Source organism: Passer montanus, unplaced genomic scaffold (genome assembly GCF_014805655.1).
Source record: "Passer montanus isolate IOZ18808 unplaced genomic scaffold, ASM1480565v1 scaffold36, whole genome shotgun sequence".
Classification (NCBI taxonomy): Eukaryota; Metazoa; Chordata; class Aves; order Passeriformes; family Passeridae; genus Passer; species Passer montanus.
The window spans coordinates 3708424-3733514 of NW_024368374.1; the positions used below are offsets into that span (position 1 = coordinate 3708424).

Below are 25091 nucleotides of genomic sequence, written 5' to 3' on the forward strand. Positions count from 1 at the left end.
CCCAACCCAGCCCCTCTACACAAGATATTTTGAAGTTTTGAAAGTGCAGAGATCTTTCTGCTTTCCTTCTGGTACTGAACTACCAAGAGTCAGCCCAGTTGTCTTTGTCAGCCCCGTCAGCTTTATCTACTCTGCAGTGATGTTAAATGGCATCACAAAGAGATGGCTGCTGTCACGATCTTCCCCCTCAGTGGTCACAGTTGGAGCCTGCTGCCAAGCCACACAGGGTCTGGGCCACACTGCAATTGAACATGGTGGGCAGCCAGAGCATCCCCACCTCCAGATCACCATGGAAACCTCCAATCCAGGCCAAATGTGGTTTCCAAAGGGGACAAAGCTGTCCCCAGGAATTACAGAATGAAAGAATCATAGAATGGTTTTGTTGGAAGAGACCTTAAAGATCTTCTAGTTCCAACCCCTCTGCCATGGGAAAAGGACACCTTCCACTTGCCCCATACAACCTGGCTTTGAACACTTCCAGGGATGGGGCATCCACAGCCTCTCTGGGCAACCTGTTCCAGCATTTCCCCACTCTCACATAAAAAATTTCTTCCTAATACCTAAAGCTGAAAGCCATTGAAACATTAAAGACATTGAAGGAAGGTCTTGAGAACCACAAGCAATTCAGTAGAATCTATTACTTATATGCTAGCATCAGCTCCCTCCCTAAAAGGTGGTGAGCAGAGGAGCCTCAAGGCCCATGCTGATGACATTTCTTGATAGTAAGTGGAGAGCTATTCACCTTCCTTGACACACACACAGATGAAGAGGGGAACAATTTTTTTTTGCAGTAATTTCTTCCTTTCTCAGCCAAATCCTTATTTGGTCTGAAACACCAATCTGTCTGTTGCAGATTATTCACACAGCAGCCCTGCCTGTACTGCCTGATCTGATTACTGCACCAACGCCTCCATGGCTTTCAAATTCATTTCACAGGTTTCCAAGAAACAGATGCTGATACCTGACAAGTGGCAGCACCTGGATTCAAAACATGTTATCAGTTCATCTGCCTCCAATATCTTGAGTAACATCTCAGCTTGGTGAAGAAGTGTTGCCCTAACCAGCTAACATATTTCCATGCAGGGAAATAAAGCTCCTGTTCCATACTTGTTGACATACAGATTCACACCTTTCATTGCTCCTACTTAAGCACACAGAGCCCAAGTGAGTAAAGTGATCCTGTTTCAAATATTTGTTGCCCAGGGTTCCCATTGCATCCCAGAAGTTACCTGTTTGTTGTGAACAGCTTTAAATAGCTCTATAGAACAGCTGAGATTCTTTGAAACAGTTTTTTATTAAAATGAAAGCAATCATTTGCATACATGTTTTTGGTTTTGATTATCAGAGGACACAGACACGGTTGCATATGTAACAGAAGAAAATTAACCACATGAACTGCTTTCTTTGTCGTTTCAGAGCTCTGAATTTCATTGTTTTATCTTGCTTTCTGATGTGAAAATAAGACATTGTTACAATACACATGTTCAGAAGCTATCACACAATAACCATTAAAAAAAATGAAAACTGTATCATATATTCAACTAGTTTGACCAGACTCACGTTTTCCACAAGACCTCTTACCTTGCTGTAAAAGAGAATTACCCAAGGAACAAATAGGAGCCTAGATTAACGAGGGTCTCAGGAATCCAATTACAGAATGGCAAAAATGTTGGAAAGAGGCACATCAAATAACACGTCTGTTATTCTATGGCAATGCATTATATACACTGAGAGTCACTCGTGGCCAATAAAGTCAATGGGAGGATTTGCATAAACTTAGGAGAACATAAAGAAAAGGAAAACTGTGTTCTTTGCACTGCACTGGCTGGAAAATGGAGTATATAGCTAGAGTATAGTAACACCATTCGTAGGGCTGGGTTTAGACACACAGAATAAATAAGGAAAGCAGAGTGGGACAGAAGGGAACATTGATGAAAACCATACTTGCCAGTTTTGCCTCCACAAGCACGCAAATAAGGCAGCCTGGTAGTGTGGCAGCTTGGGAAAATGTTGAACTGCTTGGAGGCAGCTATAGGTGGGGGCCAGGACCACTGTCCCACTACATCACTGCTATCAAGGGCAGTAAGCCCTATCCCTTCCACAATGCCTTCCCTTCCTGTGGTAGCCCTCATACAGCCAAGTGCATTTTTGCCCTCCTTCCTGAGCTCTTGAGCCAGAAACCACTGCTTCCAACTAACAAATGGATTGCTGTCTTCTGACCAAGTCTACTTCTTAATCTATTTTAATCCTTGAATTAATTCCTCTGAGGCCTCATTTCACTCTGATGAAGATCAGTGGAAATTCATTCTGTTTCTGAGTGCCTTGCTTGTGTTACTCTGACAAATGCAAATCAGTGGGTAATTAGCTACTCGGTCACCAGATAGTCTGTGCCCAGCTATTTCTGCAACCAAAAAGTACTGCATCTACCCCCCAGAAAAAGGACAATTGCAAAGCACCGAGCACCAATAAACACCAAGGAAAACCCTAGAAAAAAACATAATGCCAACTGCTGCCAGCAATATTAGTGGTCAGAGTGGGCAATCCCTTTAAAGAGTATAAGTACCTGTATGACACCCCCACATAGAGGTCATCAGATCAGATGAACTCTGAAGTGGCAGTAGCATTGTCTAAAGGTCTATTGGATCTTTCATATTGGCTACTGCCAGTTTTGTCATATGCATATGTCCCTGAGGTACTAAGCCTGAAAAGTCACATCGTATCTTACGAGGTAACCATCACTGTAAACATACAGTTTCTGATCTGTGGGGCTATAATCAATGCTCTGGATTGTATCTAACTTTTTATCCATGATGATACTAACTCTATTTTCTTGGCCAGTACTTGTGTCATACATGTAGAAGATCTCCTCTTTCTTAGTGTTCAACGGCCTTGTGGCATAAAGAACACCACATAACATGAAAGCATTGGAAACAGATGGCTTGTACTGCCTCGTCTGCCAAGTATTTAGCACATCAAGTGTGGTCTCATTGAGCTTGCTAATCACAATGTTGCCCACGTTATTTTCAGTTGAATATATTACCCATAACCCACTTTCATCCACAGCAAAATCTATGTCCTGCCATGCTACGCCTGCATAAGAGAAGCGGTTACCAATAGCAGCACCTGGAAGCTCCTTCCTCAAAACCTCCGTGTTTGTTTTTATATCATGTTTCACCATGTATCTCGAACCATAACGATGATAGTACAAGTAATTCTTATAAAGGGCAGCACCACTTCCTTCCCCATATGTTATTCTCCTTTCATACGAGTATTTAAACAGCAGCAAATCATCAAAGGAATTATAAATTCTGAAGTATTCTAAGTATCTCCCATCAGTGTTCAAAGGTGCAACCCAATAGACTTCCTTCTCTGGGTTAGAGGGATCATAATCTCTACCCCAGGAACCATATTTGTAGGAAAATCCTCTCCAATTCAGCTTGGCAACATAAGGCTGGCTAACATTCATTGGTCCATGGTGAACGCAGGTACCTGTAAGTAAAGAGAAAAAAAAAACCAAAACAAACAGGTTTTCCAAATGTCATTACTAGGGGACAGGTTTTGCAGACTGTAGCCTCTAGACTGTGCTTAGAAGGGAACAGCTTTATGACCAAGCACACACATAAATGCACAGCTTTGTGTGTAAAAAGGCTCATTTTGGGCCAAGGTCAGCAACTGGATGGCACCCAGTGTTCCAAGTTGATTCAAAAACTCGGAAAAAAATATAGAGTACATATTATTATACTTATTTTAAAGGGGAGGTGGGGGATTAATTCACAGAAAGTAAGTGCTTGCTGTGCTGCTCCATACAAGGAACAGATTTCTGTTTCTACCCATTTGAGGCAGGCCAGCCTGATGTATTAGGAAATCCCTTGGAAAATACAATTTCAGAAGCATTTTAGGTTATTTTCTACCTCAGTGGAACTGAAAGCATGGGAGTTGGGGGGGAAAAAAGAATGAGGAGCATCTGATTTCTGTGTATTTCACTGTGAAGGGGAAGAAAGGAGCAGAAGCAGCAGTAATTCCAGAGTCACATTTCAGATTAGCATTCTGCTGTCAGAATCACAGCTTTACAACTGTGTGTCACAGCCACATGGTGCCTTCCACCTCAGGCCCTCAAAGAAATCTGCAGACAGTAACAACCACAGCCCAGGAAATGTACACTGATATTACTCTGACTTTTCATGTGGGGCGACTCTAAAGAAAATATGACTTCAAGCTGAACCAAAACAGCTCTAGTTTACATATATCAACTGCAAAACCATTTTCAGCATCATGGAAAAAATAATTTAAATGCAAGAAACAGTTTCCTTTTTGCTCATGCTGAATTAGCGACATTCCTGTTTCCTGATAAATTCTCAATATTGTAAGTCACTGGTAGGAAAATAACTCCACTCAGAAATGTCCCTGGGCTTCTCATGAATGTGAAGCTGCCACTGGCAAAAACCAGCATGCACTTTTCCAAGTGTTCACATTAGTTTTTGTATTACTGCCACAAAAAGTGTCCCAGATTTTTCTCTGTAAGGTTATCTTCACCTGAGGTAATGGAGACAGAGTGGCTGGTACCAGCTCACAAGTCGACCGGTACTCCAATGTTTCCCAGCTCAATGGGGTGTTGAAGCCACTAGATAGCCTTCCTTATTAAAGGTGGAGTATAATATGATTAGACCTAAGTCTCACATATAAGTTAGTGAATAAATTAATGGCCAGAAATTCTGGTGTTAATAATAACCTCCATCAAAACAGGAACTCTGTGCTCTGACAGCTATGGTACTGATGCAAGTCAAGACTAACTTTTGAGGTTTTAATATTTTGAGTGGGAACCATGTAACAATTTCTTGCAGCTTCTATGACAAGAATGGCTCATAAGCTCAGTCACATGAAGGGATGTCTGGCATATAAATAACCTCTGTCTTAGCACAAAGAAGAAAGAGGAATAACAGAGAAAGATTTTTTCTTTTGCCCTCAAAGCTGACCATCCCTAAGCATGGCCAGACAATACTTATGGAAATTCCTGAAACCACAGACAGAAAAAGTCTAGGAGACATTTTGTTCTCAAAGGCTTTGCACTCTATCTCACAGAAATAAGGAAAATTAGAGGCAGACCACTCTGAAGTATTCTCCTTGGAAAAATACTGGGAAACAACATAATTGGTGAAAAAAATACACAGTTACAAAAGCAGAGAAATGTTTTTGCTGATCTGCTTTACCTAGGAGAAAGGTGCTCTACCTGTGGGACTAAGAAAACCTGTGTCCTGAACGTTAGTAGTGCGCAAGCACTGACACTTGTGCCAATGTGTAAAGTTGGTTTGGACAACGAAGATCTGTGTGTCTCCCCCTTTCTCAAAATGTACTATTTCTCTGCTTCTGCTGCATAACACCTTCACTCCTCACAGTTTTGTACTGTCTTATGCTAGTGACTCTGACCTGAGGGACATGTGATTCATCTGCAGCCTTCTCTCAACATCTGTGAGGTGGGGAGCAGTTTTATATTAAGTATAAATCACTATAATGAGATAAATCCCTATGTCCCAAGGTCACTTCCTTGTTGTCAACTTCCTTGGGGCCAGTATTACCCATGGGAGTATCTCTTCATCACTGAGTCTCCATCTGATGGCAGAGAAGGTGACACAAATTGTAAACACTCCCACCTCCTTCCCCAGACACTTTTGTGTCCTGGGTTTCTTGCAGCTGAAACATGGCACTAGCTCTGGTTGGATGCTGCTTTCCTTCGTACCACCAAGAATCCATTCGAATCAGCATTCCTGGCTCGGAGCAGATGAGCATTTAAGCATGCACTTAAGTGCTTTACAAAGGATGAGGCCCTGGAGCAGAAACCTCATTTCCAAATATAGCGCACCAGGCAGGCACTGCTGTATGGCTGGCCAGGCTGGGTCTCTGGAAATGGCACGTAGCATGTCTAGTGACATGGCCTCAGCACTTGGCACAGCTACCAGCATTTGGAGGTGCTTACACCTCAGCTTATGCAAAGGAAGAAAGCTAAGGCAGCCAGTGCAAAATGGCTTGCAGCCTGCCAACTTCATAAATCAATTTGAACTGTTTTTTTCTCATATCTCTAATATGTATTGTTACCTCTGCCACGAGGACTTCTTTAAAGCTGGTGACATATTGAATATATTACTGTGCTTAAATCACAATAAACTTATCTCAGAATTAAATGGTTATTAAATGCTCTAAAACTCTTCATTTGTTTAAAAAAATGTAGCACCAAAGCTTGCAGGTAGTAAAGTACTGCTAAGCTCATCTACATGCGACCTCAAATAATTTTTCATGTCATTAAGCAGAACACAATTCCAGATTTATTTTAATAATTTATACATTGTTTCATAAATAAAAAACAAACGTGTGTTCAGCAGAGAGCTTTTTTTACAAAAGAAATAATAAATTATTATTTCTTCCCTTAAAGAGATCTCTCTACTGAACACTTGTTTGGTTTTTATTTATGAAACAATGAATTATTAAAATAAAGTTAGAAGTGTGTTCCGTTTTAATGACATCAAAAATTGTCTGAGGTTTCTATAGAGTATGTGCTTGATTTTTATTTCCTTGAAAATTCTCCCATAATTATTAATTTTTTTTACAAAAATCCTCTGTGGTGGTCGGGGGTGATCTGTCTTTCACACAGGTTCAGAAGAATTCATTGTTGTTTATTTAATCTAAACTTGCCTCCCTGTCTAGATCTTGTGGGAAAAAAATGCACAAAGGAAACAAAGTGTCATGTAATTTTGTAAATATTAGAAGGTACTTGAAATAAATCCATATGCATTATTCAAACTTCCAAGTTTTTAACTCCTCTCTCCATTGTTTTGGCCCACAGATAAATGACGTCCTGGTGTTTCTGCCTTCCTTTGTCTCGTGCTTATGTAGCAAATGGAGAAGGGAAGGACTAGCACAGGTATGTACACACATACTTGTCCCCACATAAAGAACCAGTATCTCAGCTCAATTATACATAAACCCTTCTGATTCATCAGAAAAGGAGCTGACACTGAGTTGTCAGGACTGAAGGGAGCCTGACTTGCTTGGCTAACAGGCTGCAGAACTGAGCATGAGGCACATGCTGCTGGGTCTCGCTTTACCCACTTCATTCTGAAGCACTGGCAGAGAACATCAGCTTCTTATTCCAACAATACAAGAAAATATTCCAGCAGCCCCTTCCCACCAGGCACCTGCATCTGCTTGCAGAAGAGAAGGGACCACCCTTGGCCTATGCAGCCAAAGGTCACAGAACAAGGTGGGACCCACCTTGGAAGGAACTCCCATGAGGGACACAGACACCAGAAGCAAGCTGTGGCTACCTTCTCACACAAGCTCCCAAGCACCAGATATGCACCTTCACCTCCCATCAGATCAGCCACTGCATCCAGATGTGGGAGCTGTTCCCCAGCCTTACTACGGCTTGAGATACCAAAGACTGAGCTCTAAAGGAAAGGCTTATCCAGGCTCCTACTGTCTCACTGACACAAGAAGATCCACTAAGACACTCCAGTCTTCCACCAGTATCATGAGGGACAGACACAGGCTTGCAGCTCTGTAAAAGAAGACATGTGTGTACAATATCTAACACAGGATGGGGTGGAGGAAGGGCATCAGCTCCCTCCAATGCCAGTGAATAAATGCATGTGTCTCCAGGGGCAGTTCAGGAATTTCTGGGGAGGCCAGTCCTTTTCAGGTGCCTCTAGACCTATTTCTCTTTGTTTATGGATGCATTCAGTCCAAAACACCACCCCAAATATTAAAAAAAAACACAGAAGGCTTAGGTCCATAGGAGGTAAGACATAAGTTAAGAGTGAAATCACTGTAAGACTCCAATAGCATTGCGTGAGTTTCAGCATTAGGCTACTCCAGGTATTCCTCCTGCTGAGACCTACCCACCAGTAGCTTTAAATACTTAATTTCTGAGTATATAATATCCAGGAAAAAAACAAAACACCAATGCTGCTCTTTTTTTTCCTTTCTTTCCACTTTGCCTTTGAATTTCACCTGACTCACTTCTCCCCGCTTCCTCTCTCACATAATTTCAGTGAGGTTCAACACAGCATCTGCTGCAGAGTCCTCAAAATACCATCCTGGGGTCTTTTCTGTCTGTACCTACCCAATGCAGCCACATAAGATCAGCCCAAAGGAAAACTAATGGATAAATATTTATTCCCACTGGAGTGGTGAGGCAAGAGATGCCATGAACCAGATGCCAGATATAAAAACCAGTGACAACGATGGGGATGACTACCTATATATCAGACACACACCTCTTCAGTCAGGGTAAGGCAAATGGAAACCAGTGATTTCTTTCTGCTATATTATTTGAGAACAGGCCTGCTCACTTGAAGAAATACAGTAGCAAAAGCCTTAGGGGACAGAGTCAGAGGGGCTGCATACTACAGCAGTGTGAAGCAAGAAGCTTTAATTAAACTTGCATTTAGACTCATGATCTTAGACAGCTTGGGGATTAGCCAAGCTCTCTCTAGTTCATGCTGCCTACCCAAAATATGCAGGAGAGAGGATGAAGGGGGAAAGAAAAAGCAATCTGAAAACAGGACAAAGAGTCAGTTTAATACAAACATTATAAATATAATATGAACTAAAATCGGGGCAAGGCCAAGAGGTTTGGCAGGAATTCAAGACATTCAAGTTTGCAGAGAAAACATACTGAAATTGTATTCATATACACAAATGGGTGCTAGAAAGCTCCAGAGGCTTAGCTGTGAGAGTCCATGCAGCACCTCCAAAATTACCAGCTAAGAGATGCAGCTTTTTCACATCCTTACTCCATCTTCCTAAGAAAAAAATATCTTACTGCTTTTAAGTGTTTTCAGATACAGTCTGCAGGACACGTAGTTGCTCTACAAAGTCCTCTGCACAGATGATTGTGTGACTCATGGGGAGCAACAAAGTCACAATATGCTAGTCCTGTGTGGATTAGTAGGGATCTGAGCCTACACAACACCTGGGTTATTCTGTAGAGCTAGCATCTCCTAATATGAAGAGGACTTGCCAACATACAACAGTTTCTCTTCCAGTCCTTTCAGCCATCCTCAGAGACCACACTCACCCTTAAAGGTGGCCATGTGCTAATACACTCACACACATCCTCCAACACCTCCCAGGTTCCTACCTCTGGACAGAAAAACTCAGACAACACCAAAGGTTGTCCTCAGCTAGTGTCAGTGCTGGTAGCTCTCTGGAAGTTGTTATACCAAGTAGGGTTTTTACCTCCTTCATTCTTTTCTGCTACAATGCAGTGTTGCCTTATGCAAAGGTGCCTGAGCTGTCTGACCAGTCAGGAATAAGGCAATGCTGAAACAGTATCATTTTGGGACCAGATAAAGCCTATCCTTCTCCCTATCATGCCCTGAGAAACAATGCTGAATAAGTCTGTTACAGTCACAATTCCATGCAGTTCCATTTACCACCACCATCCTGCTCTAGACCATGACTTGCCTATCCCTGCATGGAGCTGCACTCCAAGCAGTTTCCCCTTTCCTACACAGTGAAAGCTGCTACGTCCCACAGACACGCCAACCACCCAGGTGATAAAAGCAACCCTCTCCTCAATCACTCATGGAAGGACACAGTATTCTTGTTCTGGAGCTCAGTACTTTCTCACCAAAACAAAAGCTTGCTGTAGGCTTGAAGAGAACGAGATTGTTTCTTTCCACACACCATCACCCTCAATAAATCAGTGAGATGCCCTTCAAGTACTTCTAAAACATTGTGCAGTTTTTTTCATTGAAATATTTCAAGCCCTTCCTTGAGGAGCAGAGAAAGGCCTTGAGATTTTTTTTACTGGTTTTTGTTTCAGATTTCTCTCCTGTCTGATTCCCAGACAAGGTGTTACTCATGCATTCTGTCAGAGAAACACAGCAACTGCTTGCATTGCCATGAAGCCCTAAAGAGGGATTGCTCACCCTTAGGGGAGCTTGTATTTCTGCCTCTCACCATTCAAATGAGATGTTTGAATTAGCTGACCTCAAGGTGATGAGAACTAAATGCTGGTAGGTGCAAATTTGTGCCCCTTGAAAGCAGGACACAACTCCTCCTTTACTATGAGCTCCTCTAGTTGATTGTTAACCAGCTTATAGGAAAATGCAAGAATCTTCCCCTTGGGTATTGTACACAACACAGCACTTTGCTCTTACAATACTCTGGCTAAAGAAAGCCCCTGCGTATAAAACACTCGGGGGACCAACATGGTTTTAGAAATCCTGCTGTCTGCTAGCAACTGGGATTCTTGACCTGGCATATCCAATCTAGTGTTTCCTAAATGCTTCGCTCCAGTACATCATATCTGACTCAAAATCTCTCAGACTGTGATTCACTCACAATGTGATTTTTCTAACTGAACACAATGTCCAAACAAAAGTTCTTTCAGTTATAAACTAATTATCACACACCCTGTAACTCAACACCATTGTATGAACTGCACTCTGAGAGCCATTGATCCAGGCCCCAGAACATAACCTTTCCCAGTTAAGAAAAACTATAAAATCTTAGTTCCATTGAAATCAGTAATACTGCTTCTCCTTATCTTCCAGAGACCAGAATTTTTCCCCAGGTCCCTTGATCACCTGTTTTACAAGCATATTTTGATTGTCAAGCAAAAGTAATCTTCATGCAAAGCTCCTCTCTGAAGCTTACAAATCTACAGCTTTACTACATCAACAGTTGCCCATACATTTTCCAAGCAATATTGGAGCAATATGGCCATGAACACAGGTCACTTTCACAGGAACTACTAAAAATCAAATCTAGTTAGTAAAAAGACATAGTTTCCCACAGGTAATTGTTCTGGGAAAAAAAAAAAAAGAAAAAGAAGAGGGATAGAGATTTACTTTTCAAACTATAGGTAAGAGGAAGACTGCAACTTCTAGCTGAAAACAGCTATGGTGTTTGTAAGAAATTGATTCCTGCCTTCATTTCCCTTTTGTACCATTGATGAAACATTAGGAGCTGTCAGCTCAATTTTTCAAGAGCTAAGGAGTATCATTACAATTGTATGTAATATTAACAAAGGGAAGTCTCTGCATTTACAGATCTAACCATGTATTGTATTATTTCTTATGTGTTACACAACAGAAATACTTACCTGGTGGGAAATAAGGGGGTGGTGTAGTTTTGGTTGCGTTCTGTTCACATTCTTTCAACCGATTCTGCAGAGATGTAATTTGTCGACGAATTTCCAGGACATTGTTTTTGTCCAGTGACTCTAGTTCATTTACCAGTATAGTCAGATTGGTGATCTAGAGGGGAAAAAAGACAGCAAATTTAATGCCAACGTTATTTTACAGATATTTGCAGGCAGGACTGCCCAAAGAAGATGCTACAGAAAAAGGTTCTAAGAAATAAGCCTTATCCTCAAAGCCTCAGCTTGACATTTCCAGCAGAGTACATAACCACAAGGATATGCTTTAAGACTACGTTGTGTAACAGTATGCAAAAATTGTGTTATTTCACTTATAGTGTAAAACTATCCAGCGAGTCTTAGGCAAGTAGCTGTTGAACATAAAAAGTACTTTTTCCAGCCTTACAAAAGTATCTGCAAATTTTATTTGCAAAGATAGTTTTTTTTTAATCACCTGCTTGATGATATAGAGGACAATGGAGCAAATGAGATTTCACTTTCCATCTTAAGTAATTATTCTCTCTAGGTGAGTGATTAACTACAATTTTGAAAATGTGATTTATAGTCTGCTAGGAAGGTGATAGTCCTTCCCACTTCTTGATTTCTTATTGATTGAGCCACTGCCTTAGCAACCAGCAGCTAATTTTTTAATTATCTAAATTAAAGCACAGAGGCTTTCAAGCATGGGGGTCTGTAAATTAATATTTATTATAATAATTCAATCAGAATGTGTATTTAACGCTATGCAAAATTTTAACTTTCAGGCAGATATTTGGGCAAACCAGAGTGGACTCCATTTGCTTTGGGATTTCTTTACTTTTCTGTGCTCTAAATCAAGGAATAAGATGCTAATACATTTAAGGTCAAGCTTCCTTTTAATTTATGCTGATTAAATGCTAAAATAATTCCACTAGCTGCAGTAGAGATAGACTGCATTTCCTCAACCTAAACACTAAAGAGAGAATGGACTATCTGTGTACTTGAACCCTCTGTGGCTAATTAAGACCTTGGCAATACCTCCAAATATATTTGCTCAACGATGGCATTGCTTCCAACAAGGCTGGGTTTCAGCTGAGTGACCAGTCTTTCTAGGTCACTGATTTCCACTTTCAGTAACTGGAAGTCCAGTTCCGTGTAAGATACACTGCCCGTCTCCACTTGATGCACTCTGATGGTTAGATTGAGGATTTGCTGCTGATATAGTTCAATTCTTTTTGAGTACTCCCTAACCTGAAAGAAAGAAAGAAGAGATACATATTCAAGTCCAGGTTAGCAAATAAGACAAGGCTGTCCAACATCCTTATAGCATTTCCGAGACACATATATAAAATATATTTATTTCTGAGTATGCATATCTTCCACATACTTGCCATATATGTTCTTCAGATAAACTGCATAAATGTAATTCTCATCACATCCATTAAAAAATATAAAATTTAACCCTCATTTATTGTTGGCAGTTTTAAAAAATCCCCTCAGAAATGCCTGGGGATAATTGAAGGCAGAATTTTACTCAGTCTTCCATTTTTTTAGTTCATTGCCAATATTGTCTCTGTGAGCTAATTTTATCCTCAGTATGCCAAGAACTTACATTGGTGAAAATTTTATTAAGAAATCTGCAGTGTATTATCTCTCAAAAGCAACCAGAGAAGGCAGCAAAATGCAATAAAGGATCCCCAAGTTTTTCAACTTCATTTCCTATTAACTCTGAATCCAAATAGGACTTTACCCTGTGTACATTTGAATTGTGCCAAGCATTGGCAGAACTGATTTGATGCTTGTCTTTGGGCAGGGAGGAAACATTTAAACACTGTGTTAAAAATCAAATCTGGTTTAAATGAAAGTGTTAAATATATGGCAGGCGTTAGCTGGAGTAATTTATATAGCAGCCTTTTCAGTCTTTGAAGCATTAAATAGTTGTCCAGATAAATATATTTTCACACATATATCTGCTGAGATAAAGGTCACAGCACAAGCATTGTGAAGCAGAATGTTAAGAATATTATATGGATTTGGGACTTCCCTTAGAAATGTTAGTTCCTTGAAATTTAACGCTTTGGTAAAGGCACATAATTTCCCATATGTTTCATATATCATTATATCACAAAAGATAAGTAGGAATAAATGAAATAGCTTGTTGCACCAGTAACTTCATATGTACACCCTCAGATGGCATTTGTGCCTTTATCTGCAGCACTGTAATTTCCATTACTATTATTTTTTCAGCTGAAATACTTAGCCTACATCTTCTCAAGCATTCCTGCATTATCTTAACATTTAAAAAAGTCAATACTTTTTTCCCATTGTCTGAAATCCTGCTGTGGTGTGAAGATCACAGACTCCCTGCTTTTTCTGCTCTGGCAGCAGCCCTTGAGACAGGGACCCAGAAAAAACCCCACATTTATCAAATTCCTTTCAATCTTGATTGAATCCCTTGGGTACCAAAGAGGAGGTATGGAAGCTCATAGCATGGAAATCAATAAGTTATATAGTGATGTGGATTAAGGAGAAGTATAAGAGTAGATCCTCTGTTCAGAAGTATAATTATCAATAATGGCACAACTACCCTATAAATCTTAAGCCACTACAAAAGCCTGCATGGACATACATAGTATACATCAAAACCAGGATGCTCAGTTCCATGTATTTAAATCTGAGTTTGAAACAGATCTTCTGTTCTAAATGTGTGCAGCCAGGCTTCAAGCTGCTCAAAACTGTCAAGTTTCCACAAGCTGTAGCAGAAGCACCGTGGCTCACAGCACTGGATGCTCTAGATGTCCCAGATCAAGCCAGGATAACTTCAATTCATTGAATTAAGAATCAAAAGTTATATAATTCAAGTTACACAATTAAGAATCAAAAAATAACAGCCTGAAAGACCTAGACCTAGTTCCTTGTTACTGGCTAGCAACAGTGATAGCTGGCATCCTTTGCCATAGCTGCCACTATCATCCGGTAGGGAATAGCAAGAAGAGCCAATCCTTTTGGAAAAGTCAGCAGTACTTGGACCTCACACTTTCAATGATCGCCAAAATTAGTTTGGTGTTGAAAGACAACCTGTAAAAATAATTTGGAAAAATTATTCAAAGGTGAGTGTTTAAACTAGATGTGTGTCTAGAGTTTGTTCAGCAACAACAAAAAAGTAAGATTATTACAGCCTGTGAATTATGAAGCAAGTCCATTTTAGAGCAAAATTGCACTGCTGGGTGAAGCTATGACTATCACAGAGTTAGCTGGAAATCTCTCTAGGTATTAATGACCTTTCTCACCATGATACTGGAAATAATTAAAGAACTTTCTCACAGTAATACTGGTAACAATAACACAATATAGACTAAATCTACAAACCATTGGAATAAACAGGCTGCTGGAATTAGTGATGGCTACTCACTTGTGAATTTGAAGTTTTCTCCAGGATTTTCAGAGCCTGGACAAAATGCTGAGGGCTGGAACATGGCATACATAGTAATTTCAGCCCTGACTGCAGAATGCAGACCTGAAGTTCTCCTCCCATATTAGAGGATTTTCACTCAGTCAACCACCTAGGTCATTTAAGGACACATCAACGCCATCCAGCAGAGTATAGCTGAGCCTGAACTAGCACCATCACTCTGCAGTGCTCTGCACAGCCACACCAGCATCGCAGAGAGCTTAAGCTAATAGCTCCCCTGGCGAATTACAGGACAAATAAAATTTTCTCAGCAGTGCTGCACTACCAGGTCTATACTGCTTTTGCAGATAAATCCAGCACATATGTTAAACACTGCAATGCTCTGTGAGGAGATTCCCGCCTGCTCAGATCTGGTTTAGGAGCTTCTGTGGGTTAGAAACACCAGTTAAAAAAAAGAACACGATATTGCTCTGTTGATTGGCAGATAGATTTAAGCAGCTTGTAATCCTTGCTCTTCTACTGCATCTACCTGCTCAAGACTGCCTGTAGTCTCTTGACAAGCTGGCACAGAAATTCTGTGCATATCCTATTTTTAGGGATACAGATCAATAACTAGTACTGATTGCTGATGCATTTGTCATAAAAGCCTAAAGTAGGGTATGATGAGTGCATAGGGCCTGGATTAGCCCTTTATGGGAAGAAAATGGAACCATATGAGGCATATATAAGGGGGAAAATTCTCAATTTCAATTTTTCCTCATTCCAAGCATTGTCACCTTCATTTAATGAAAAGGGCAGGAAAAATCTGCAATGCTCATTTAGTGTGTCATTTACCTGCAACTGGTATTTATCAAAACAGGTTTTGCAGCATGCAAGCAGACATTTCTCCAGCACACATTTGGAGAGTACCGAAGAGGGAACAAAGGTGCAATATGAAAATGTAAAACAAAAAACGTGGGAGGAATGAGGGAAGATAAGAAATAAATTACAAACCCAGCAACTTTTTTAAATCACTCAGCCCAGGACAGTGGCTTTGAGCAGACTTGACCTCTACAGATTCATAAGGAGCAAACTGGCAGTCTGCCTTCTGAGAAGAATTCCATTGCAGGTTAACCTCTTTTGAAAAGCAGGGGTTTTTTTTGCTCCTGTTTCTGTTAAGTGAGAATGTTGTGGCCATCACGAGCCATGTTCTGAGGCACTTTCTCTCCTTGTGGTCATGTGCTGATCCACCCTTGTTACAGAATTTTCCTCTCCTCCATCCTATTGAGAGGAACAGCCAATTCCCACTGCAGTTTAAAAGGTTAATTTTCTTCTGTAATCATAATTATGCTGGCAAAGGTTGATGTGACAGAGGAAAAATTAGTCTGGTATTTTCAGCCTACGGTTTGTACTCACTTGGCACATGAGAGCATCTCTTTATCTGCAAGCTTCCTTGCCTGCTGATTCTATAAAAGGACCCCCTTGCTTTTTGAATTAGCCAACAATCAGGGAAAAGGTTAATGATTCAATCAGGTTGTTTATCTGGGACTTTTAGCACATGGAAAGCATCCTTAAGAGGGTCCAATCCTGCAGCTCCAATCTAGGAAAAGTTCCCATGAGCTTCAGAGGGCGTTTTAGAAGAGCAACAAAAGCATGGATTCTCAGAGCCAAAAAAGGAAGCATGCAGTAGAAAGTCCCACTTCTGTGGTGAGACTAGGTTATGTCTGAATGCAATTCCATATGAATTTGCTCAGGATCATTTCTAATAATGATCAATACTGAAAGCGTGGGTTTCCTCCATTTCATTACTTCCTGGTCTCTACAAGTATTATATCATGACTGACTTAAGATACAGGACTATATAAGAAGAATTTTTTCTACAGTTTGAAGGGTAAAGAATTTTTGAGCATGAAGATTTATGCATTGCAGGATCTCGGAATACTTAAGTTCAGATATCAATAAGGTAAAGCTCAAAAACTCTTTCTAAAAAAAACAAAACAAACATTATAACTGAGAAATCTCACACACATCAATTTACATCAAAATTAAATCTGTTCATTTCAATTTCTGACCTAAAGTGTCTCTTTGCCCATATCACACCAAAGTATATGTCACACTTCAACTAGATGCATTGTAACACTGCTTGGCTGATTGGTCTCAACAGGATCAAATTCAGTGAAGCCTAAGTCAGGAATTTTCACTGTCTGCAGCGAGAATTGCAAGTCGAGGTCAGTGTCTACACTGTGGTACACTGCTGGGCACAGAAGGGTGACAACAGTCACAGCAGCTGACACCAGCTGGCAACCTAGACACTAAAGTCTAGGGTGGGGACTCAGCTTGCCCTGAATTTAGAGGGGAGTTTCAGGTACAAATCTGGACACCTAATTTTAGGTATCTATAGAAGTAACCTGTGTTTTTATATGAGCAAGGTGTCTGAATTCATGAGAGATCTGAGGTTGTCCACACAGAGAGGTCAAGCAGCACTTGAGATGCTCCCCATATCTGCCCAGCACTAGCCTAAAGGGAACCTGCACCATTCTGAGTAAAATACCAGTAAGAGATAGGTTACACCAGCACAAGAGACTGCGAAAGATAGTACACAACTGCCTCGAAGAATCATGCCAATATTTGGCTAGGAATCGTGCCCCTCATCCTGTCCCACTACAGCCACTTTCAAATGCTGGCACTGACCACAGTCAGAACAGTATGGGGGCCTGAAATCTCAGGGGTTTTTGTGGCTCATTAACCCTGAGCTGCACTTCCACACTCCAGGCGTCCAGGTAACTCATGAGCTTGGAGGCAGCAGGACTTAAGTCAGTTTGTCCTTCATATGCCTGCTGACAGCTGAATGTGTTTCACTGTTAGCTCCAGCTCTTTCAAAACAAACTATTTGAACTGAAAGATCTTACCACCAAATCCTACGCCTGTTGTTGTGGGTTTTATGCACAACTTCTTATCTGTTCTTGATTATACCAGAGGAGGGTTATGAATATTTATGATTAGAATTTATAATTTAATGCTTTGCCTTTTCTGCTGATTAATTCAAGGACATTTCGTTTCTTAAGATGCTTGGTTTCCAAAGAAAACACTTTCTGCTGGACACCCAATCTGAATCCTGAATATTTATCCATCATAAAAAGTCAAAGGCAGACTCCTGTCTTCACAGGCAGCTTCACCCAGTGCACTTCAGCATGTGAAGGTTTGCCCGAGTTCCTCAAAAAATGGATCTCAATTCATGCAACAAGCAACCAAAGCAGTGTTTGTCTTCAACAGAAATACATAATTCAGCAGTCTCAGTGCCACAGCCTCAGAGTTGAAAAGAATGATTTTTTAAAATTTATTTATTTTTCACTGTGAGAGCAGAAGCAGTGAAGGAGCAATTATTCACCTACTTCTTCACTCTGGACTTTGGTGACCTTTCTCCTCTTTCCCTTCACTGCCTTCTCACAATCTGGCTGGCTTGATACAAATAATAACACATGAAAGAGCAGGAGGCTTGGCTTCCTATAGCATCGTGTAGCAATCACAAACTAATAAAACTGAGCCAAAAGAGCAAAAACATAACCATTCTTCCAAAACATACCATATGCCTCTAGCTGAAAAGGCCTAGAACAGAGACCTGAGAATATTCAAATGTATGACATGTTACAATGTCAAAGATTAGAGATTGAATCACTTTTCTCTATGTTCTTACAGAGCCCTCTTTCCCACTCTTTTAAGACACACCACAGAAAAATGTTCACTGCTGTACTTTTTTGTAGGCAGCCATTCTTCAGAAAAAATATAACTTATTTTTAAGACACAAGAACACCTTACTTTAGAAAGCTCTGCCTCAAACTTCTGTGAGAGCGTTGTGGCTATAATTTCCAGTTGCTCAGCCTTCTGCACTGGAAAGGTGGTATCGGGCAAGTACACGGAGCACTGACAAGTTCCCTCATCATTCACAGAGCCGGACACGTTGGCAAAGAGCTGCAAAAACAAATTGGTAAGAAAAAAGGTGTTAACATTATTCTCTAGAATCAGTACCTAATAATTTCTGGCAATAATATGAGTTTTGCCAATCATGAGATCAACAATTTCTTTACTAGTCATCTTTCACCTTTTTCTTCCAAGGAATACAAATATCTAGCAATTTTTATTACTTGTCCTTACAAAACTCTCCAAAAATAGTGAAATATTGCTCTAAAGATTTTACCATTGGAAAAATGGAGACATATAATAGTCATTACATTCCCAATCTGGTGGACAATGTTCCTAAGATAACAAAATAACTTTTCCAGCAGATAGAAAAGCAGGCAACAGCAGGGAAATAATAATGCGGTAAGTCAGGTCTTACAGCTACTATTCTGTTCATCTAAATTGGACAAATCATTTAGCCATTTACATTCATAGGGAGGAAAGCACTGAAATAGAACTAGTAACAGGGAATGTTTTGAAGAAAAAAAAAAGTTCATTTGAAGAATGTGCAGCCAGCCACAGCAAACAGACATGTGAATTTAATTATACACCACTGAAAGGTGATGAATTAAATATGCAGGTTTGGCCTAGGGTAGAGATTCTTATTTTGCTACAAAATATTGCTCATAACACCCACACACCACAGCCCACCCATCCATCCTTGTGGATAGTTGGCAAAGCTCTTGCCCATGAATTGCCTTGTCCCAGTTGTCTGCATGCTCACAGCATCATCATTGAGCAATGTGTATGAGGGATAGAAAGGTCAGGGCTGGCACCTCCTGATCTTGCCATAATTTACAGCCAAGGCACACTGTAGTCTATAAACACCAGGCTGAATACTGAGTATGTTCTGAACAGTTCTTTTTGTTTGTACACAAAATGTTTCCAATTCACAAACCTATCACGAATTTATTAATAAAGATATTTTATGTTACTTTAAAATATTCTGGCACACACATCAATGCAGCTTCATATTTTAAAGCTACAGACTTGCTCTTTAAAAACACTTTTCTGTAATCTCTTCTGCCTTGCAGAAATCCCAATGTTATTCATGTGTTTTCTCTTTTTCTTTCCCTCTTAAAAATAAAAAAAGCAAACAACAAAACTATGTCCTGAGAGCTGACATTTCAGTACTTCTTCCCTTGCTTTTTCACAGCTTTCAACTAATGCCCTCACTGTAAAACCAGCCCAGAACACACAGTGATGACCAGCACCAAAGTTGTCTTGATCTGTGAGTCCAAAGAAAGAAGAGCACAAGCAGGAATGATCCCACTTCACACTTCTGGCAACCTCTTTACTGCAGCCACAACAAACAGCATGCATCTCATTTTGAAAGAAAGCATGGAAAGTTGTTTTATCTGTGTTATTCAAGCACCATGGGTCTTAAAACCTCACTCAGACTGCTGAAGACATTTAACATGAAAGAAAGTAGAGAAGTATCTCATGGCATTCCAGAATGTCACAGCACATAACTTGCATTGATTTCTCTGCCAGGCAGGTTAACAAAGCACTTCTGAAAATCCCACTGAGAACACATTATGCCTAAGTTTCCATGTATTTTTGAAGATGTGGCTACTGGTATGTAAATTACTATGAAAAATTAGTTCCTAAATCACTTAGGTATTTCTACACCTCTGAGTCCCCAGTGTCTTGGCATGGTGGGGATGGCAGGCAAGTTGCTCAGCAATAACAAAGGAACAGATGGGAAAGACCAGAAGAAGAAATAAACATGGCTTAGTGAGTATATGGGAGCTTCAAGACTGTTGCATATTAGCATGCTAATTTTTGTGTGGAAGGTATTGTGTTCTGTTCCTTCTGTGTGTAACACAAATATGAGTATGTGCCTACAAGAGGGAGTATGCTATACATTGTATAGCAAGTGTGTGGTATACCTTTGCATGCATTATAGACCCTGCTGTAAACTACAGTCTCAACAGTATTATACCAATCAGTTTTCTAGACTTACCCTGCCTATTTCATGTGCTAAAAAAATAAATTCATAAATGTATTCAGATATCTCCAAAAAAAACCCACCCTTGAACTCATGCTTTTAACCTCCCTGTGAAAAACAATCATATTTTAACATTTGAGTTAGGAGGGAGCTTTGAGTTGAAGGCAGAGCTTCCCTGCAGTAAGTGCTGCTTATATTGAAGCCAACAGTTTCCCCAAAAGAGTGGAAACAGCCTGGGCAGACAGAACTGCTTCCATTCTTCCATTGGCATTACAAACATTGGGATCATGATGTTGACAAGACCAAGAAGCACTGTTTAGTTAAAAGCCCCTTGGGTCAATAAGTGCTTCAATCAAAATATAATACCAGCCAAATGACAACCATGTAACAAAAAAGTCTTCCGTCATCCTGTAGAAAAATACATGAGATAGACTGCTACTTTTGATGGAGTTGTACAGTTTTCAAAGTTTAATAATTTATACAGAACACTTAAAAGAGAGCAAACAGTCCTAGCCTACAGCAAGGACTTGACAGCAACATTTCACTCTGAAAAATTGTTACATATACGTATTTGAAGCTATGAGAAATGTTCCTTCTCCACATCCTTTCAAATTAAGAAAGGGAGTAGGAGCGAGCAGTTACTCAGTTTTCTGAAAATCAGGAAGTTTGTCACTGTAGCCTAGCAATATTTGCAGCTCTAAATCAGCTTTTTTGCTCATCCTAAGGCAAAGAATGGGATCCACAGAAATCACACAGCAGGGCCACAGTAGGGACAGAAGCCACCTCAGCTGGGCAAGCAAATGGATAAAGTTTGGGTCCTGCTAATCAGAATCTGAAAGAGAGCCCTGACTCCATTTAACTTTCTAAATGCTCTACTAGAGCCAGAGACTTAACTCTGTCTCAGAAGAGGTCCCTTCCACACGGCCCAAATACTACACTGGACTTGCCTAGACATACAAAGGATCTGCGGTGAAGCTGAACCTGTGCTTTGGATGAACTCTGTTTTTGACAAGTTGCAGGACCATACAGAGCAATTGTGACACACTGAATCTGCTCCAAAGTGCACATGTTATTAAACAGTCATTGACAGAAAGAGAGAAAGAAACTGAACTCTAAAATCTGCAGACCATGAACTTAAACAGAGGGAGCTGAATCTTATTTCTGTGCCTTCTGGTACAGACCAGAAGGCACAGAAATAAGATTCAGGTCCCTCTATCATCAAATAGCTGATAATTTTTTTACTAGGTAGAACAGGGAGAATCAAGATTCAAGAACCAAGATTTTCTCACTCCCAGCAACCACAAGTGGGCACTCCTCAGAAGATATTTTCAAGGCCCTGTTCTAGTTTAAGAGAGAAGACTTCCTCAGGGAGACTGTAATCACCAAGCTGTTCGGCACATTGGCATTAAACCCCCAGGGCCCCACCTGTTTCATGTCTGTGGTCCAGTTCAGCAGTTACAAGGTTAATGCCAAAGTTTTGGATCTCACTTAAGGCATTGAATGACATGGTAACAGTAGAGATGATTTTGGAGATCCACTACTTCCTAAAGTACTGGATACACAACACATAAATGCTTCTTCCAGGCAGCACAACTGGTTTACCTGTGTCAGAATTAAATCACTAAGTGACTGTGTAGCATTAAAAGAAAAGGACACAAGTGCCTAAATTTTGTCTTTTCTGGACTATATTGAAAAATACTAATGTTTATACCTTTGGGGAAGTGAGCAATTTGCCATTGGTATTCCTAGGCTGAGTCAGATATGGAAGCATCGTACTGAGATGAGTGGTCTGAAAAACAAAGGAAAGGTTTTTTTAGAGTGATTTTCTGCATCATCCCTTCCCCACCAAATAGCCCCCATCCTACAGCTCCAAAGCACTTTGATTTTATTATGGGAGCTATCCTGAGCAACTGTAACATTTCTGATCTGCTACTGAGGCGACAGTCTGCCTGGGCACAGTGTCACTTCACAGACACCTCTCCTTGAAGAAAGGCTCTGTGTGACCAGAGCAAGGCAGTCCAGGAGGTGTGAGCTGAGGATGTGACGGGCAGCAGTGGCAGATTGCATGGCAGTCTAAAAGGACAGTGCCATGCCCCTCTGCCCTAAATCCAGAGAATACTGTCCTCCCAGCAGGAATGTCTCCTCCTCACCACCCAGCTCATGCCCCAGCCTCTAAGCAGAGGATTCACTGCCCCTTTCACACCAAGCTGTCAGGCTGTGAGCTGTGATGGCTGGGGCACATGTCCCACTCTGCTACTAGCACCATGGAGGTGACAGCATCCCACTGTGGAGAGGGAGCACCGGGAGAAGACACCACACTGCCAAGGATACAGACAGATCCATCTTGGGAGACTTTTATGTAATAAGAATATGTTCATTCCCTTTAACTTCCATCTGTGTCTAACGCCTGCCTTCCTGCCACAGCCAGGACAGCAGCTGTCACCCTGGCACCACACTGGGGGTTACCACAGCCCCACACAGTGGGAAGAGCATGATGCATTGCTGTGATGCAGCACACTGTCACCCGGAATGGGATCTCACCAAAACCTGTGTCAAACTGGGAACTGGAGAAAGACACCCTCAGTGTCAAATGGTGTAACAGACAGAGCACCAAATGGGCTTCCCCTGCAACAGGACACTCACTGCTGGATCTTTCTGCATTTCTCAAAACCCAGCTGGAACCCTGCTCCTGAGCCAGGGGATGGTGGGGATATCCAAATGGCCAGCAAAGGGCAGATCTGTTAAGTGGCACAGTGTAAACAAGTTTTGTGGGACAATTTGTCAAATAAACCCTCTTGAACAGGTACTTGTATGCTCATACAATTACACTGAACATGATGGGCAGCTGGTAGCAATTAACAGTGTTAGGGCAGAGAGCATCCCAAATTGTGCAAATTACACAAACTCAGGACTAGCTTAAAGCTATGCAGACTAAGGAGGACTTTCTCCCCTATTAAGCTTTCTATCCTTAACTTATCAACATATATTTACACCTCCATCTTGAATTTTGCAGCTTTTCATTCCTTGAGCAGATAAAAGCACCTTTCCCAGGAGGTGCTAACTTCACTGCCTGCATCCACAACACTCTCAAACTTAAAAAAAATGTAACTAGGGACACACAAATTTTCTGGTTGGTGAATAAACCAGATAAATTAGAATTATTGGGAGTCAAAATGGGTTTTTTCTCCATTTTTAACTAATAAATACCAAAAAGGCAGTAATTTTTGGTCAAACAAAACCAAAATGCTTTGCTTCTTTTAAAAAAGTTCTTAAGATATTCACAAAATCTTTTCCTGAAAACTGAACCCCCATTTTAAATTTTAAAAAAAAGGACAGTATAAAATCAAAACTAAACTATCTTTCACTAGTATAATTTTTTTGCTTTAAAAAAGCATTTTTTTTAAAGTTGTTTCCTTCCTCCCTGAATTTGATGTAGCTTTTGGTTGGGGGTTATTCTGATTGATTTGGTCTGCTTTTAATTTCCCTCCTGCCCAACCAGATACAATTTTTTAGGGAAGAGGGAGAGCACCCAACAGTAACCAACTAATATGGCTTTCATGTGCCCAGTCACAGAGTATGACAGCAATCATGCATCTGGGAAAGTTCCCACCTCCCAGTTCCTTCCACATCAAAGATGTGGATCTGTTCCTGCGATAAGCCCTTGCTAATTAATTAGAAGCTACACAGAGCATTTAATATCCACTCAGATCCTCACTGGGAGTTGCACTCATCTAACCAAAGGCAGAATTTGACTCTGACTTTAAACCTGTGCCTCACTTTTACATTTATTACCCAGTCCCTATACATTAGCTGGGGGGAGGATGGAGGAATACTTTAAACTTTCTCCATGCAGAGACCTCAGTCTTTGTCTAATAATTTTCCAGTAACCTTAAAAGAATTTTCATCAATCTAAACTGCATGAGAAGACAAGAAGGCACCAAAGCTCAGGTTATGAGACCTCTGTCTTACCGCTCCTGTTGCTGCTGTTGTCTCAGCCAGAGCACTCATGCTCCGCACGACGAGAAGCACAGCCACCAGTGTGTGCTTCATCTTCTCAGCCTGCAGGTGTGACAGCAAAGGGAGAAAGGGTTTCTTTTATAGTACAGTCTGGGGATTTCCCCAACCAAACCTTGAGGAACTTGTATGATATTTCTACAGGTTTTGGATAAGTGATGTCATAAACTCGTATAATAACCAAATTACTAACGTACAAAGAACACATGAGTTACCATCATAAATTAACGACATCCAGTTTTCTAACAGGAAACCTTTTCCACGGGGTACAGTATCTGATCTTAATCTTGATTCTATAGAACATCAGGTGCTTATTTGCTACAAGAGGTAAACAGACATTCCCTTTACAGTGACTCAGTCATAAAAAACCTTGTAGATCCTTTGAAGATTCCTTCAAAGTTGTGCAGACAATACAGATCATTGTGGTATTTATTACTTCTTACATGTACAGAAAAGAGCAGGTCAGGCTAGACTGCTCACACACCAGAACCACATTTCCCTTTTCCCAAAGGCCAACCGACCTTTGCCAGTAAGTAAAATACAGAGATGTCTCAACAGCTTTATCAGTTTCCTTGATTCTCACATAACACAGGTGGGACACAGATTACCTCCCATTTCATTCCCAGCAGGTTTGTGAGTCACATATTAACACTATGTGC

General features: G+C 40.7%; 1 protein-coding gene across 5 annotated transcripts in view; it reads right to left on the reverse strand.

Annotated features, from left to right (window-relative positions):
* Positions 1-1330: 1330 nt before the first annotated feature.
* The window catches only part of OLFM4 (olfactomedin 4), a 47399-nt gene continuing 23638 nt past the window's right edge, over positions 1331-25091 (reverse strand). For 3 of the 5 annotated variants that reach the window (XM_039716700.1, XM_039716702.1, XM_039716701.1), the window contains 6 exons: positions 24388-24477; positions 22130-22207; positions 18327-18479; positions 12158-12370; positions 11105-11258; positions 1331-3489 (listed from right to left, as the gene is read on the reverse strand). In XM_039716700.1, the coding sequence (XP_039572634.1) occupies positions 2696-3489; positions 11105-11258; positions 12158-12370; positions 18327-18479; positions 22130-22207; positions 24388-24477 (1482 nt within the window). In that variant the 3' untranslated portion in view covers positions 1331-2695. The remainder of the gene's footprint in view (positions 3490-11104; positions 11259-12157; positions 12371-18326; positions 18480-22129; positions 22208-24387; positions 24478-25091) is intronic. The other 2 variants (XM_039716703.1, XM_039716705.1) reach the window with 1 other exon arrangement.